This window comes from Scardinius erythrophthalmus (assembly GCF_964197995.2).
Source record: "Scardinius erythrophthalmus genome assembly, chromosome: 20".
Classification (NCBI taxonomy): Eukaryota; Metazoa; Chordata; class Actinopteri; order Cypriniformes; family Leuciscidae; genus Scardinius; species Scardinius erythrophthalmus.
In genome coordinates this window covers 17,649,340-17,665,723 of record NC_138240.1, presented here as the reverse complement: position 1 = coordinate 17,665,723, position 16,384 = coordinate 17,649,340, and the positions used below count along the sequence as shown (strand labels likewise).

General features: G+C 38.8%; 1 protein-coding gene across 3 annotated transcripts in view; it reads left to right on the top strand.

The window, feature by feature from the left end:
- Window positions 1–16,384, top strand: part of aopep (aminopeptidase O (putative)) — an 87,039-nt gene that overhangs the window by 39,777 nt on the left and 30,878 nt on the right. For all 3 annotated transcript variants that reach the window (XM_081349680.1, XM_081349678.1, XM_081349679.1), the window contains 2 exons: window positions 2,760–2,822; window positions 3,387–3,470. In XM_081349680.1, coding sequence (XP_081205806.1) covers window positions 2,760–2,822; window positions 3,387–3,470 — 147 coding nt within the window. The remainder of the gene's footprint in view (window positions 1–2,759; window positions 2,823–3,386; window positions 3,471–16,384) is intronic.

Here is a 16,384-nt window from a genome sequence, read left to right as displayed (position 1 = left end):
CAAAGATCTGTTTGAGGTAAAATCGTGTCTATGAGTATTAACAAACTCACTAGCGAGCGAGTTGCATTAAACCACAGCTAATGAAATCCCATGTCTCCTCAAGTGCTATCCATATTTTTCTGTGCAAAGCAGTGTAAAAATGTCTGCAAGCCATGCCTTCGTGTTATTTGTAGACATGCTGTCAAGAATCAACACTTGTGTATGAAATTTTACTCAAAATGAGCGATTTGGGATCATAATTACAGTCGGTGAGGTAGAAGATCTTATAATTGACATGCGTAATCTGCTTTAAGTTGTGTAAAGTGTGCATAAACACGAACGAAAACAATAAGCTATGTTTAATTGTGCGCAGGGGGGTGACGACCTTCAGACTTATAGCATGTGCGTAACCTAAAAGAACGTTTTTGATGAACAATTGGTTTGTTCACCAATGAATTATATAAAGCACGTTAAAACCAGGAATATGTATTAAGAAAGTAAGAAGGATCAGATCATTTGACAGATAATGCAGTATAAAAAAATCCATCTCAAGTTCAGACAGAGAGCTGTGAGAGCAGTTAGCACTTCTGTCATCGTAAAAAGCAGCTGTCGCTGTTGTGCCGCCAACACAAGGGCAGCATCCCACTGTTAACTGTTCAACACCAATTTAGTTTTGAGCAGGCCGGTTTTTGGAGTTCATACAGACGTACGAATACAGAAATACTACATTTATCGTATATACTGTCAGCATGCGTGAGATGGGAGTTTGCGAGTACTTTACGAGTTTGGCTGTGAGAGGGGGCTGATTGCAGTGTCTTGCAGGCGCACAAAGGCCTGGCTCTGCCGGGAATGAACCAGGCAATCTGGGCCGTAAAACTGCTATGTGTGGTATCCAAGTTAACAATGGCAGTTTGCAGCCCGAGAGTCAAATTCTGCTCTGCCCACTCTCCTTTCCCGAAAGTGCACACAAGTCACAAAAACACACATACATAGACAAGCACACATATCGCAGACTTTCTCTCTTCCCTGGGGCAGCAAAAATACATCTCTTTAACTCTTAAAGTGGCTAGCAAAGTCATGCACGCACATAAAGACACTTGAGGAGAGATGTGCTACTTTTTCTAAGACTTAACATTTTTGGGAAAATAAAATGGGCAGAAAATAGGCATTTAAATAGGAACCCAAGCCATATTTAGGGACCAGATTTTTTTCTTTTTCTTTTTTGTAGGTTGACTGTTCATAGTTAGACTGTGTCCTAACCAGATGCGACACAACATTTTATATGTTAATGAGAGTTTTTGTCCTAACCAGCTGTGACGGCGGGATGCAATGTTCAACACAGGTTTCGATTGATTGTGTTTTGGATAATATTAAAATGGTTTAATTTGAGTTCTTTGTGCATGACTTTAATAGCCATAATGAAATGGATAAGGTATAATTTACTTCAGGTCTTGAAAATAAATGAACGGAAACGGGGACATTCAAACTTTGTGATTGAATAAACTTGTTTAGTTCAAAGATTTAATAAGTCATTGATTATTTACAATAGTATTATTTTGAATGGCGTGGCAAGATTTTATTGTTAACTGAAATAAAGTAATATAACTTGATAAACTAAAATGATATTTTTTAACATACTTATTACTATTCAGAAAAATACAACAATAATATACACTTCACAGAGTAAAGACAAACGCCAAAAATAATCTGACTGGACAAACTGAAAAATAAATGAAGCTAAAACTAAAATAACCCTGGTTTTAACCCTTGCTATAAGTCAGATTGTAATCAGATAAATCTGATTTTTTGCTGCCTGTCTGAACAAGACTTGAAGGATATGGGCTCTTTTTAATCTGAGCGAGTAAATAACCCCCTAGCAACCACTCAGTCACATAGCAACGCCGTGGCGACCACCCACAACACTGCACATTTTCTTCCGAAGATGTAAAAATGCACATGGTAACAAAAAAGTTCTGTGATATTTCTTGAACTACCTTTGATATACCATGGTATATGAATGTACTAATAACTTATACCATCACTCGACTTTTTTGTAATTGATAGGGATCTGTTTTTCTCCTCTTTATCTCCCAAATGTTTCTTATTACCTGTGAGAGGCCGTGTCAGCCTGTCTGTGAAATCCTTCTATACCTGCCTTTGTGTTTACACACCTCTACGCACACACAGCTCATCAGTTTTAAAGAGACAGTCCTCCTGAGAGCGGTGGCCCCGAGAGAAGTGTGTGTGCGTGCTTGCGTGTGTGACGGAGAGCGAGCGAGAGAGAGAGAGAGAGAGAGAGAGACATACGGCCCCTCCTCTGACTGCACAGGGAGTGAACACTGTTGATTACAATGAAGCTCCGCTCACAGACCTTTTACTGCCGTCTGCTCCCCCCCACGCACACCTCATCTCTCTGCCTCCTCCTTTTCTCACTCGCTCCCCTCCTTTCTCTTTCCTCCCTCTCTCAGTGAGGGAAGGTATTCAGTGCGCCGTCGGTGCGAGCTTTAATAAGGTTAAGTGCAGAGCGAGCGTGCGGAAGATCTCAAGCACGGATCTTTAGAGGAGAACTCCTCGTTTCAACTTAATAAGGGGATTTTGTCCTCGGTTTGATACTCGTGCTCCTGGTCGCAGAGCTCGCCGTGTCGAGTGGTTAGTTCCCATCAAGGAACAAGTGATTTTCTCTCTCTCTCTCTCTCTCTCTCTCTCTCTCTCTCTCTCTCTCTCTCTCTCTCTCTCTCCCTCTCTACTCAACATTCTGCTGCTCTCTTCCTCTTGTTCAGTGGCTGAGGGACTCCTGCTCAGAATGGTTGCGGACTCCAGCGGTGCAAGAAGTCAGAGAAGAGGTAAAGCACTTTTTTTTTTTAACTCTTAAAGCTCCCATTGCACACCTGTTTATATCTTACTTCCCTTGAAGATTACTAGTTCATCATGTATGACCTGTAGCACTTCATTCACTTAATTCAAGAGCTTTTGGTAACTTTTATAACTGTGGATCTTCTGTTTTGAGAAAGTATTTGAGAATGCTTGTGGTTCGAATCGTCTTTATTGTGTAATTGTGGATCGTATTTGCCATTTCTCGTACCTGCAGCATCACTCAGTGGCTAAGAGAGGAAATCACAGTGTTAGAAGGTGTATTTTGTGTTGAAAAGTAAAGGATTTTACCCTGATGCTCTTTATTGAGTGTCTTTGAGTCATTGTATCTATTTTTCTGATGTTTGAATGACGTCCTTCAGCGTTGAAACTGTTGAATTGAGCTAGTATGTGCCGAGTGCATCATATTCAACTATTTCATTACAGAGAAGTAGGCGAAAATGTGGCGCGGCAGGTATTTTACGATGTCTTTGTCTCTCTCACCTTCTCACTCTATCTCTATCTCTCTCTCCCGCCCTCCTCTGCCTCTTCCGCAGGTTGCAAAATGGATTCACTTCAGTGGCTCTGGTGGAAAGGGCAGCAAGCGGAAAAGATCAGGGCCCAAGGTTAACTTCAAAGAGGTAAGACCCTGCCAAGCAGGCTTTAAATAGATCTCACCCCACCCGTTTGTCTTCACTGCATCTTTCCTTAATAATTTCCCATTCAGTTCAGTCATTCAAGATTAGGAAACGTCCTTAGTTTTGGTTAATCAAGCCTAATGATGTCCTCCAACTTCTGCTCTTCTCAGATTGCCCGTTTAAGATTCGCTCAAGTTTGCACATAGTTTCGTTGTGGAGCAGGGCTATCAGATTTTAGTACGCAGATGAGGTACTAAACTGGAGGGCATTGAATGCTGGAGAAAGGTTCACACATACACCCATCTTATGTGTCCGCCCCTTGGCCACCCGACAACAGAAGATAGGTGGGGGGGAAATCAAGGCACGACCTGAAATAGCTCGTGGCCGGTGTTTTTTTATGTGCCGTATCATGTGATGGCAATGAGTCACTCCTTTGGGGTTTAGCTTCAAAATGGCTGATCTCCCGCCAGGGAAGATACCTGTTGCTCATTGAGCGTGTGAGTTTATGCGTGTGCATGAGCATGATGTTTTTGTGTACTCTTTTTCTCTCTGTGTTTATCGAAACTTCGAAGTTATGCGTACGTGTATACAGATTCAAGTCAAGTCTTTACCCAAATTGTCAAACAGTTTGTCTCGCTAAAACTCGCGCACATGTGGAATCTGCACGGCGACTGGCTGCACACCAAACAGTGCGGTCGGGCCTCTATTAAAGTATGTTCACAAATCAGACGGCAGATTTAGCATCTTAAACTCTTGCATGTGTGTGTGTGTGCTGGGTGTGTGTATTGTGTGTGATATCTAGTGGGATTGGGTTATGTCATCTTCAAGTTTCAGCACTGATGTAATGTCTGCGCCAAGATCCTGTTTTTGTCACTTTAGTGGTAGGTGTGTATGTGTGTGTTTCAGTGGCTGGAGCTAAGAGAATATTCTGAAGTACTATAGACATTACTTTGTCTTAGTGAAAAAGGACATTCTTATGTGTCACGTTTTACAGCTGCTACCATTTGTCTTGATGAAGATGTTAACCCTTAGTAAAAGTATAACCATGCAATAGTGATGATGTCAGATGGTAATTCAGTGGTATTTTGATATATAGTGGGATCCAAATGTCTGAGTCCACTGTTAAAAGTATGTTGCTCTTATTATTATTATTTTTTAATTAACAAAATTAATAAATCATTTTAAATAATAGAAAACTTGATATAATATAGTTTAATTTCATTTTAGAATTAGGATTTTGAATAATTAAAACAAAGAAATGTTATGACATAAATAATTTAATGTTATACAGTATTCTTCATTTTATATCATAATTTTTCTTTGTTTTAAGTTATTCAAAATCCTAAACCTTGAAATGAAATTATACGTTTTAAGAATTTAATTATAATATAATTTTTGTTAAGATTTTTAATATAAAAAAGACAATTTATTACATAATTTATTACATTACACATACAATGCTATTATATTATATATTTTATGTCGTAATTTTCATGTCATAATTTTCTTTACTTAAAATCCTAATTTTAAAACTTTTTCTGGGTAAAATCCAGATTTTCCGGGGTTTTTTGGACACCACTACATACAATGTATCTAATGATTACCATATTCATGCGCCATGTTATTTACATGGTCAAACTATTGTACAGCAAGTGAAGTATGTCCTCACTGATTTAGCACATACAATTTTCTCATCATCATCATCATCATCATCATCATCATCATCATCATCATCATCCAGCTCAAAGTTTGATAGTTTTTTATGTGTGATATTTTTGAAGATGTTTTACAGATGTTAGCTGTGAAACCTCCCCACACCGCACTTCTCTGAACGAGTAGAGAAGCTCAGTCTTTCTGGCACCTGGTGAATTGACACATTTGTTACATGTTACTTCAGAGAACAATGATAGGGGTGTATAGAGAGAGAGACAGGCCCATGAAAGAGAAGAAAGACCAATTACAGTCCAGTTGGCTCTGTACAATGACCAGGGTGGGGACAGAGAGAGAAAGAGAGAGCGCGAGCGATTGTTTGAAGTGGTGCCATAAAAGCCAACCTGAAAGGAAACACTGGTGACCCCTCCTCTCCTCATGCCCCCTTCCTCTCACCCCACCCCCTGCTCGTGTAAGGCGCTGGGAGCCCCTGGCTCTTTCCAGGTGTATTTTATATTGCACATTCATGGACTTCAAAAGCAGGCGCCCCATCCTCGGCTTGCCCATAAATCAAGCTCAGGCCGGGCCCTTAAAGCGACGGAGGGGCGAGAGGAGAGCATGTGGGCCCTACAGGCAGTGCAGCAAACGCTCCGCTCTCATAGGTAATTACATCATAGGTAATTGGCACTGTTCAGGTCCAGACACCCCCCGCTAACCCCAGACTGAGATCAGGGTCACTTTAATGTGAAATGAAAGTTTTGGCCCAGAAAAGAATGGGTTTTTTTATTGCCTCCCATTTGAGTGTGTGTGTGTGTGTTTGGGGAGTTGCTGTGCTATATTAGTTACGCTTTGTGATAATGAGCTTCATTTTGCACCATTTTCATCCAACGCCAAGCTAATGAGAGAGCCTGTCTGCACCGGCTAATCACAGAGACTGAGGGACCGGCCTCCATACGTTCTCATATATTATCTAGCCTCCCACATAGCTGCTAACCATTTATATAATGTGTAATATTGACATTGAGCCACAGGTGTCCTTGTTTGAAAGTCACTACTTTATTAGACACTTGAATCCAAAAAGACTCACAGTACACTTATTTGATTGATTTCAGTGGCAGAAACTTTTATGCCAAGTTACATAAGCTGTGGTCATACTAGACTTGCTCTTTTGACTTCCGTTAACACAAATGCAAATGGGGATGACTGAAAACGCAAGCTTACCCGAATGTGAAGAAATATTGCTTTCACTGCTTATGAAAGTTCTGAACTCTGATTTGCGAATTCGTGTAACGAGAAAATGTGTGCCCATTAGAGGATCTAAATGTCACATTGACCTCTTGGCTGAATTCAAAGAACACAAACTATAAAATTCTACACATTTTGGGGGGTTTAAATGAAAATATTATGAAAATATTTTTCATATTATATTATATTATTCGAACTTTTCTTTTTAAAGCTATTAAAATCTATTAAAAGTGTATGTGGTATATTTTAATATTTATTTGCCAAAAGAAAATTTTGCGTTCTCAAAGTGATTTATAGAGCATTCAAGCTATACATTTTATCATTACACTACCAAAAGTTCAAAAGTTTGGGGTCATTAAGATTTAAAAAAAAAAAAAAATGTATGTGTGTGTGTCTTATGCTCACAAAGCTGCATTCATTTGACCAAAAATACAGTAAAAACAGTTATATTGTGAATTATAATTTTAAATGTTTGTTTTATCTAAGTAGCCTATATGTTAAAATGTAGTTTATTCCTATGATGTCAAAGCTGAATTTTCAGCATCATTACTCCAGTCTTCAGTGTCACATGATCCTCCAGAAATCATTCCAATATGCTGATTTGGTGCTCAAGAAACATTTCTTGATATTATCAAAGTTGAAAACAGTTGTGCTGCTAAATAATTTTGTGGAAACCTTTATACATGTTCAGTGTATGTGTTCTTCCTTGGAATTATACCTATGATAGTTGTGTTGAAAGTGGTGTTCCTATTACAGGAACAGTTCCTCTCAGGTACCATGTGATTAAGTCTCTCAAAAGTTGCACAGGTGCTCCATTCATGGTCCAAACCAGTCCAGTTTTACTGTAATTTTTTTGGCCCTATTGACACTTCTATTAATAGGGGATGGTAAAGAAAGGATAGAAAGATATGAGGAAGCAACAGGTAAATGAAATTCGATCCAGACTCCAGCTTGCATCGCCCTCATTTAACCACAGCACCCCATCGTATGAACTACAGTAAGCTGTGGCGGTTTAGGAACAGGTAATCTTACAGCTATAGCACTATATGATGTTCCTCAATGCTCTAAGGTTTAGCTGTTGTGAAATCCCTCTTTGCATATACAGAGTCAAGGAAAGGAATGCTGGGTTGTCTGAAATTAAGGTCACATTCATGAGTAACATAGACTGATACCATAGTGACATGCAGATACACCAAACACCTTATCTTTATTCTTCACGGTCATTTCTTCAATTCCTTTTTCGGCATTTGTTTTATACAGTCGTGTGCTCCTTTGAACGTTCGCTGGAATGTAGATGAAAGCAGTTACTTGCGGGACTGTGTGTTTTTGAGCCTAATCCAAGTTCCTGTTGTGTGCTGACATTACCGTTACTCTGCATAGCCAAATGGATGTTCCTGTGGCCTGTTCGATATTTTGCGGTAATGTACGCCACTCAAGTTTATCTTCGCAGGCCTCTGACAGCATAAACCCATTTTCCTTTTTACTACCGTGCACTGAGATGTCCAACAGAGCTCTTGATTGCCGTGACCTGTTTCCTTCTGTTCCTTAGAGTCTCAAACTCATTCTTTTCCTGATGGTTTTTTTCCGTGATCCGCATCCTGAACCCAAAGCTGATTTTTGGATTTGGAGGAAGAAGTAAAGGAAGTAAGGCCCCTCAATCCAAATCCTCTCCAAAGACCTGAGAGCACAAAATGACAGACTAGAGGTCCTAATGTCTGGAGTTTTGTGTGTGTGTGTTTGTGTGTGATAGAGAGGGGGATGTCTGCATTTAGTGAATATTTTGGCATCAGACAGTGCACAATTCAATCCAAAAATGTGCGGTTATGTGCGACTGCCAGGGTTGGAATCTCACTGTTATTAGAGACAAGCTCAGTTTGGCGATATCCATGAAAAACAACTAACAGAAAATATTCATAAACAAAAGCAAAACAAGCCTGACCTTTTTACTCTCAGCCCCTTCCTTTGCTAGAAGTGAAGGGAAGAGGTGGGGAGGTCTCCTCCATTACTTCTGACTCATTCCTCACGTGAGCTAACTGCACGTCAGGGAAAATGCAGGAATATAAAAGGGCTACTACGGATATTGACAGGATAGTTCCTTTCATACACGCATAGACAAACGGATATACACCATAAAGCTTCATAATTAAGAAAACGATCATATTGTTGAGGAGTCATTTAAATGACATATTTGAATGGGGTTTGTAAAGAACAAACAAAAATCATTTTCTCCGTTTTTTTCCAGTTAAAAAAATATCGAAATATTCTTAAAACAAAATACATTTATTTGAGAAATGTGTTGGATAAAATTTAGTTTTTTGGGTTCATAACTGTTTTTTTTATGCCAAATACCTGAAACAAACAATTATCCATTGTGTAAAAGTACATTTTATTCAAGAAATATTCTCTGATAACATGAGATTTGTAAAGGAGGGAAAATTAATCATAAATTTGTCATTTTTTATTAAAGAATAAATTGACATTCTCTTAAAACAGGATACATTTATTTAAGATATGTCTTGAATAAAGAAATCTGGTTGCATTGGATAAATAGGTGTTTTGGTTTTTGCTGTTGTTTTGTTAATTTATGCTAAATACAAGGGGGGAAACAATTATCCAATGTGTAAAAATAAATGTAATCCATAAATATTCTCTAAAAACATTTTCTTAATCAGTATTTGTCTTTTTCAATAAAACTATTACATTTTTTTGAGAAATGAAATTAGAGCTAATATATCTTGAATTAAATTAATATTTGATTGATTGATTGATTGATTTAAGTGTAAACAGTAAATAACAGTACATTCTGTTCGATTTATACAAGAAAAAAAGAGAAAAGAATTAAAACATGTTTGCTTCGCTAGTAAATTTAAATTCTTATATATGGATGTTTGTGTATTTTTACTGGAAAACCTGACAAAAATACTGAGATTTTTCTGTCATGTTGGAGTGTGTGTGGACGTACTGTCCAAAAGAGAGAGATGTCACATGTGTCTCTTGTCTGCATGTGTGGGAATGATCCAGGGTCCATGTCCAATTGCGGAGGAGCAAGTGAAGGGCAGAGGCTGTGGAGAGGAACAAATGCTAGAGAGAATAAACCATGAAGTCATGTGCTTTTTATTACACTCGCACACACACACTATACTTCACATTCCTCACATCAGAGGGGTTTATACAACTTGCAATCATTTGACCAGAAAAGTTATTTTAAGTTTGAATGTATTTAAACTTCAAAGTCAGATGCAGATCAGCTCAAAGCTGTAACCAGTATTGCCAACTGAATGACTGACTTGCGTAATGAGAACCTAAACATTGCACATGTGCTGGTGTGTTTGAAGTGTGCATGGCCTGGTTTGATACATGGTTTTTGTGTTAAATTGAATTTGTTTAAAGAAAACTTGATTAAATGTCTAAAAATATTGAAATATTATTTATATATATATTGCTTGCAACAAATACAATGTTCGTCAATGTAGTAAGAGCTTTTTGCGTGCAGATTGTATAGTTGCAACATCTACCTGGTGACAACCATTGGCGTAAAGGCCCGTACTGGCAGTGCTCGTTCATTTTTCCTGTTATTGAGGCTGTATGCCTGGTATGCGTGTGTATTAGCGTTAGCCCGTGCACAGATTTTTATTGTGAATTGCATGGCTGATAATTTCCACAGCCTGCTTTGTACTATATGAGGATGCAATAAGCCATGTTCTCAAAAGAGCTCTTGCGTCCAACTTCCTATGCAAGCCCATCATAATCAGCAAACCTCATATAGTTGATGGCTTTTATTTGATACGGTAATTGGGCGCGCTCGCTCGCCAGAGAACAACGGAGAGGGTTGTAATGTAGACCCTGGGTCTTTAAAAGCCAGAGCATTATATGAACAGTATGTATATAAAAGGCTCTGCCACTCCTGGTGCATGAAAGCAGAACTCTGCGGTCTCTCCGTTTTTCCCTCCATCCAGCATAGAAGCACTTTAACATGTGTCTGGAGACGTCTGGGTCTTAATGTGGTGTTCAGTATATGCTTAAAGGGATAGTTCACCCAAAAATCTAAATTCTGTTATCATTAACTCCAGTGTGTTTTGGACCCCACTGACAAAAAAAAAATATTTCTTTTGTGGAACAACATTTTCAGCATATTGAATGAACTATTTTGCCCCAATGACGGCCCTTGGTGATGATGATGATAGTTATGGCCTGTTCTGTGATTTTTGAGTCAGGTGGAGAGTTTGGCTACAGCTACAACCATACAATAAGTTTGGTTCGACAGTTTCTTCAATGCAAGAGAGACAAATATCATTGTATCATTTGATTCAGATCATTAAGTTTTTAATCAGCAAACAGTCTGACTTTTCCATCGAAAGCCTAAGCTGACGTTTTCTCCGAGGAATAGGGCTCCAAGCTTTTAACGTGAGTGGTTTCCTCACCGAAAGAATAGCTAGCAACATCTCTAGTGTCATTAAATACCATCTGTGTTTGTCTTTCCAGCGCACATGGAAAAGGCATCAGTTAGGAAATACACAGACACACATCGCTTTAACTGATTACATATGGTCGCCCCTCACTATTTCCACAACCGTGACATTCAAGCTCCAATTGGATTTATTACAAATACCAATTTGCGGATAAATTCGGTTTCTTAAATGAGAGGTTGCATATAGTGCTCAAACGAGTTCCGTGTTAAACGACTCCATGCATGTTTTGCATCATGTTCCTTGGGCCTCATTTGGTGGGAAATGAAATCAACGGTCACAAATAAAAAAACGTAGTGAAGTGACTCGGCATCACTTCATCTCGTTTCTCACTGGTCGTAAGTGCCGCTCTCCAACATCTGTCTGGTAGAGGCAAAGCAGCTTTTCGGTAATGAGCGAGGGAGACGGCGGGTCTCACGGACCACTATGGTACTATTAGCCTCATTGAGTTCCCCCTCCCCTCCCACACTTCCACTCTCTGAAGGTCTACAGAGCAGACTTGTAAAGCCCACAGCGTACACGGCAGACTCTTTAATGCAGGGGCTTAATGCTGTTGGGCTCACAGGCGTGGAGATTATCGAGGGAGACACATATGAATCCAATAACTGCACTTTTAAAGGGGTTTTGTTTGTCGTTAGGCACACAGATCAATTTGGGCTGTTTTAGCCGAAGTGCTTCCGTCAGAGGAGAAAATCATAATAAGACTTTAGGCTATGAATGCTGTAACACTTCTGGTTGCATTTGCTTTCTTTTTTTCAGAAAGGTTATGACAAGAGGTTAGTTTAGAGACAATCAGGTGGACTAATCTACTTCTGAACTACTAAACTCAATTTGGTAAAGAAATCTGCTTCATCAATGACTCTGCGGCCTTAACTATCCTGTAGATACACTGCTAGAGTCAAATTCAAGTGAAAACTAGATCTAATAACTAGTTGCTATGGAGCAATATTGTCATATTTAATTACAGAATGTTGCTTTTATTAAATAAATGCTGCTGGAAATATAGTCTTCCTGCAATGAAGTTATTTTTTGTGCCACAATTCTGCATGTATTGTGTGTGTGTGTGTGTGTGTGTGTGTGTGTGTGTGTGTGTGTGTGTGTGTGTGTGTGTTTATATATATATATATATATATATATATATATATATATATATAAAGTCTGCAATTTATTTTTCTTATTTATTTTTAGCAGACAACAAATTTTATATAATTTTTTTAAAGAAGTCTCTTATTCTCACCAAGGCTGCATTTATTCATTTAAAATTCATTGAAAACAGTAATATTGTGAAATATAATTACAATTTACAATAACTTTTTTCTATTGTAATATATTTTAAAGTTTTATTTATTCCTGCGTGGGAAAGCTGAATTTCCAGCATCAAAAATCTCCAGTCTTCAAAAATCAAAATAATATGCTGATTTGATGCTCAAGAAACATTTACTTATTGTCAGTGTTGAAAACAGGAATCTATGCTACATTTTCCCGGCATTCTTTGATGAATAGAAGATTAAAAAGAAGGATGAAATATTATTATATATAATTTGATATCAGTGTAAAAGTCTTTACTGTCACTTTTGATCAGTTTAATGTATCCTTGCAGAATAAAACTATTACTTTTATGAAAAAAAAAAACTTTTGAATGGTATTGTATATAGAAATTGCTAAATATTGTATTAAATATTGCTAATATGTTTCATCCTTTAGAGGAGGCACAAAACACTGTTATTAATTCTCTCATACCTATAATGCTAACTTCCCCTCACAGTCTTAAATCTGAAGTACATAATCTCTGTTCAGCAAAGAAACACATCTGTTTTTCTCAGAATTCCCACACCACCAAAAGTTTGTACCAAAAATTAAAAATAAACAGAATCCCCCCCCAACAAATCAAAATGCCATTGGACGGATGCCATTGTGAAATGGTTTCAGTGATTTTCTTGCTTGCTGGCAGTGGGCCAGGAAAATAAGCCCTTATCAGATCCATTTGATGGCACTATATTTGGGTCTTGATTTGAGAGGGGCCAGAGAGCGAGTAGTAATGGTACAGACAGGAATAGCGGGCAGAAATAGATGCCCGCCTGACTGGCACAATCAGTGGACTTCGTGTTGGAAGGCTTGCTGTAATCAGCGCTGCTAGGGCACAAAGGGAGGATGACAATAGCACATTAAAACACACTTACCATCGCACTACAGCCTTCTGTTGTGTTTGCTTCATTCTCTGTGGAGGTCTGCTCTGCAATATGACACTCAAATTAAAAGATGGCCATATGTTCGCACAGATTTTCATGGATATATTTGCGTCCAAATTAATTTGTTGTATGTGGGTGGGGTGGCATTTGTTGTTTCTTGTACTAGTAAGCATTCCCTCCACTAGCTACTGTTCATTCACATGCCTTTGCGTTGTCCTAATCCCTGCAGCCTATTATAAACCTGAAACCCTAGATTGAGAACAGAAAATCGAAAGGTAAAAGAATCTACAGCATGTACAGTAAGAGAAGTGTTTTTGACCTCTTGTTTCATAAGAAGTGATGCAAAGACAGACACGTCAGTGTAATAGGAGATTTTGTTGGTTTTAAGAAGTTTCCAAGTGTGAGAAACATAGAAAGCTCCAAGAGTGACCTTTAGTAAGTGTCAAATCTCTGACTATTCCGGACCAAAAGCGAATATGAGTCACTGTTGCTGAGTCATGTGACCTTGACCTTTTAATTTTGTTTATTTGGTAAACAAACTTCCAATTGGGAAAGAATGTCTAAAGATCAATTGTGGCCTATCTGTGCGGTTGTTTTTCTCGGATTGATTTGTGCGTGCAATACTGAGCGGAATCTAAAGCTGAATCAGTGTTAAAGCAGGTGGAGATGTTTAGAGCAGGTCTGTTTGCAGCCGTCTGCTGTGACACTGCCACGTATTAGTCTCCATGTGTAAGGATGACTCATCCCGTGCTGCTTGTCAGGAGTCTTTAATCTTCTAAAAGGGCCATTGCCACAGTCCTCTGATGCTGCATGAAACGGTCCGTCTGTAGTCAGTTTTCATGCGTATGAAAGCTTCTTCGAAGGCTGCCGCACTAAAATGTAAAAAGTAGTTATACTATCACTTACTGACAAAAATGGTCTGTTTACGATTAAGCTATACGACATACTTTCATGTCAAGCAAAGATTTGAACTACAGGGATGCAACTGTAGGGATTGCACAGACTAGTCGACTTTAATGCTCTGCCATGACGCTTTAAGCTTGACGTCAACTAGTCGCTGATCATGGCCTATAGAGGGCGCAACAGGATAAGAAATCTTTGAAGTCTACTAATCTAATGCATGTTTTAAACGGCTTATTGTACAGGGATGTTAATTGCCGTTGTAAACGTTGTGCTGTTGCTGATTGTAACGCACACTCATACTGTACAGACAGTAGCTCGCACATCATCACGCGCAGATCGCGCTCACAGAAACATTCAGTAGCTAGCGCCAAAATGTATTGTCAACACTGCTCTGTGATTTATCTATAAATTGGCTTAGAAACTGAAAAGTTCTAGCATATACTTCTTAGTAACTAAAACCCACTGCTTCACTATTAGTAGAGAGACTCTGCCAGGTAGAATTAATTCACACACAATCGTTCTCTCACTAATGCAGTCATATAAATGTAATCTTTACTATGCTACTTTATCTGTAAACAAGCTGTTATGTAGAAGTAATAGCATTGTGTGCAGCGCTGTGTCATATGCCATAGCTATGCACAAGAAAACCTGCGTTTGAGTCTCAGCTCGAGGTTCAGGCTTATTTGTACAGTTGACGTTGACTTAACTTTTAATCACATAAATGTCGACTTAAAAAAATCTGAAGCCGTTCAACCCCTAAATTGTACAAGATTCAGCTCACTAAATACAGCAAAACAATCATTAAACTATGCACTATGTACTTTACCATTTAGTGCAGGGGTCACCAAACTAAGGCCTGCGGGCCGACTCAGGCCCGCCACCCCCCTTTGACTGGCCCCCCAGCCCCTCTGCCCCCCACTACTTGAACCGGCCCTATGAGGCAATCCCCAAAGGTTGTCATGGACGGTACGGGCGTCACAGTTTGGTGCATACATTTACACGGAGAATACACGGTATAAAAATAAATAAAACTTGCGTGCAATTTAATTAATGTAATGCGGAACTACTGTTAGATACGCGGATTCTTAGGGACACCTAATCTGTAGCTCCGCCTTTGCTCTGAAGCTCTGAAGCAGGCTGCGGTGTAAAGATTGCAATGCTGGAATATGTTGAGAGAGAGGTGTGGGCGCGATCGAAAAGTCGTAAAGTGTTTACTTATATTTGTGTGTGTGTGTGTGTGTGTGTGTGTGTGTGTGTGTGTGTGTGTGTGTGTGTGTGTGTGTGTGTGTGTGTGTGTGTGTGTGTGTGTGTGTGTGTGTGTGTGTGGCGCGGCCGCGATCGAACAGTGGAAACATAAAAACATACTCCGTCTAGTTTATGCAGGACATCATTCAAACTGCAAAGTGTTTAAGTTACTGTTAATTACATTTTTAAGGAAAACAAATATATTAATCTGAAATGTAGCAGATTAATTTTCAATTAATTCAGGTACAATTACCAAACATATCAAGGTATTTTTATTCATTGAATTAATGAACTAATTATATAAAACTATTGTCAGTGCACTACAAATAAAATGGTTCTATGCCTTTACTTTATTAATAAAACTTATTTAAAAAAAAATACAAGGCTTAAGACATTTATTTTTCTTTTGGTGGTCCAGCCTGAGACATGCACAAGCCTTCTGCATTTTTGTTTTGCTTTTCCCTTCACTGTACCCAACCGTGATGTCTGAACCGAGGTATGAACCGAAAAGTGACTTCTGTGTACCGTTCCACCCCTAAAAGAGAGTGCAGAGTTTTCAAAGAACAGTGGACCAACGAATATTTGTGAAGAATAACTTTAAATAAAACAAAGTGTGAAGACTCGATTACAACTTTTGCAAACCACTAGTAAAGATAAACAAATATGTGCCAGGAATCAAGTGTTGATATAGTAGTGTGGATATAGTAGTGGGGATGGCTGTGCCAGGCTAGTAATCTCTACTACACAATGAGGCCTGCTGGTGGTCATTTTGGTCTGGGTCATACAATTCTATGTTATATAGCTGACCCGGCCCCGGCCCCCCATCACAGTCAGGAACGATAATGTGGCCCCCACAGAAAAAAGTTTGGTGACCCCTGATTTAGTGTGTGAATTTTAGATGACTAGCGTGCCATCCAGCATTGGAGTCTCATAGCCCCTCCCCCACCTTTTATATAATTAAAGCTGTGACCATTAAGTGCTTGAAGTGTCCAACATTCCTCACCTTGTTTTTTCAGTTAAATTAGTGAATCATCTGGGTATTTGAAGAGCTGTTCAATGTAAATGCACTAATTGCAGTATTTATGCTATGGCATAGAGTAGTGCATAAGTATGCGAACTGGGATTTTGTTACGCTACACAGCTACTTGTTGGAAAAAGTAGCTTGTTACTGTTTTTAAAACTTCTGAACTGCTATCATGCTACTAGTTAGTAGCATTGC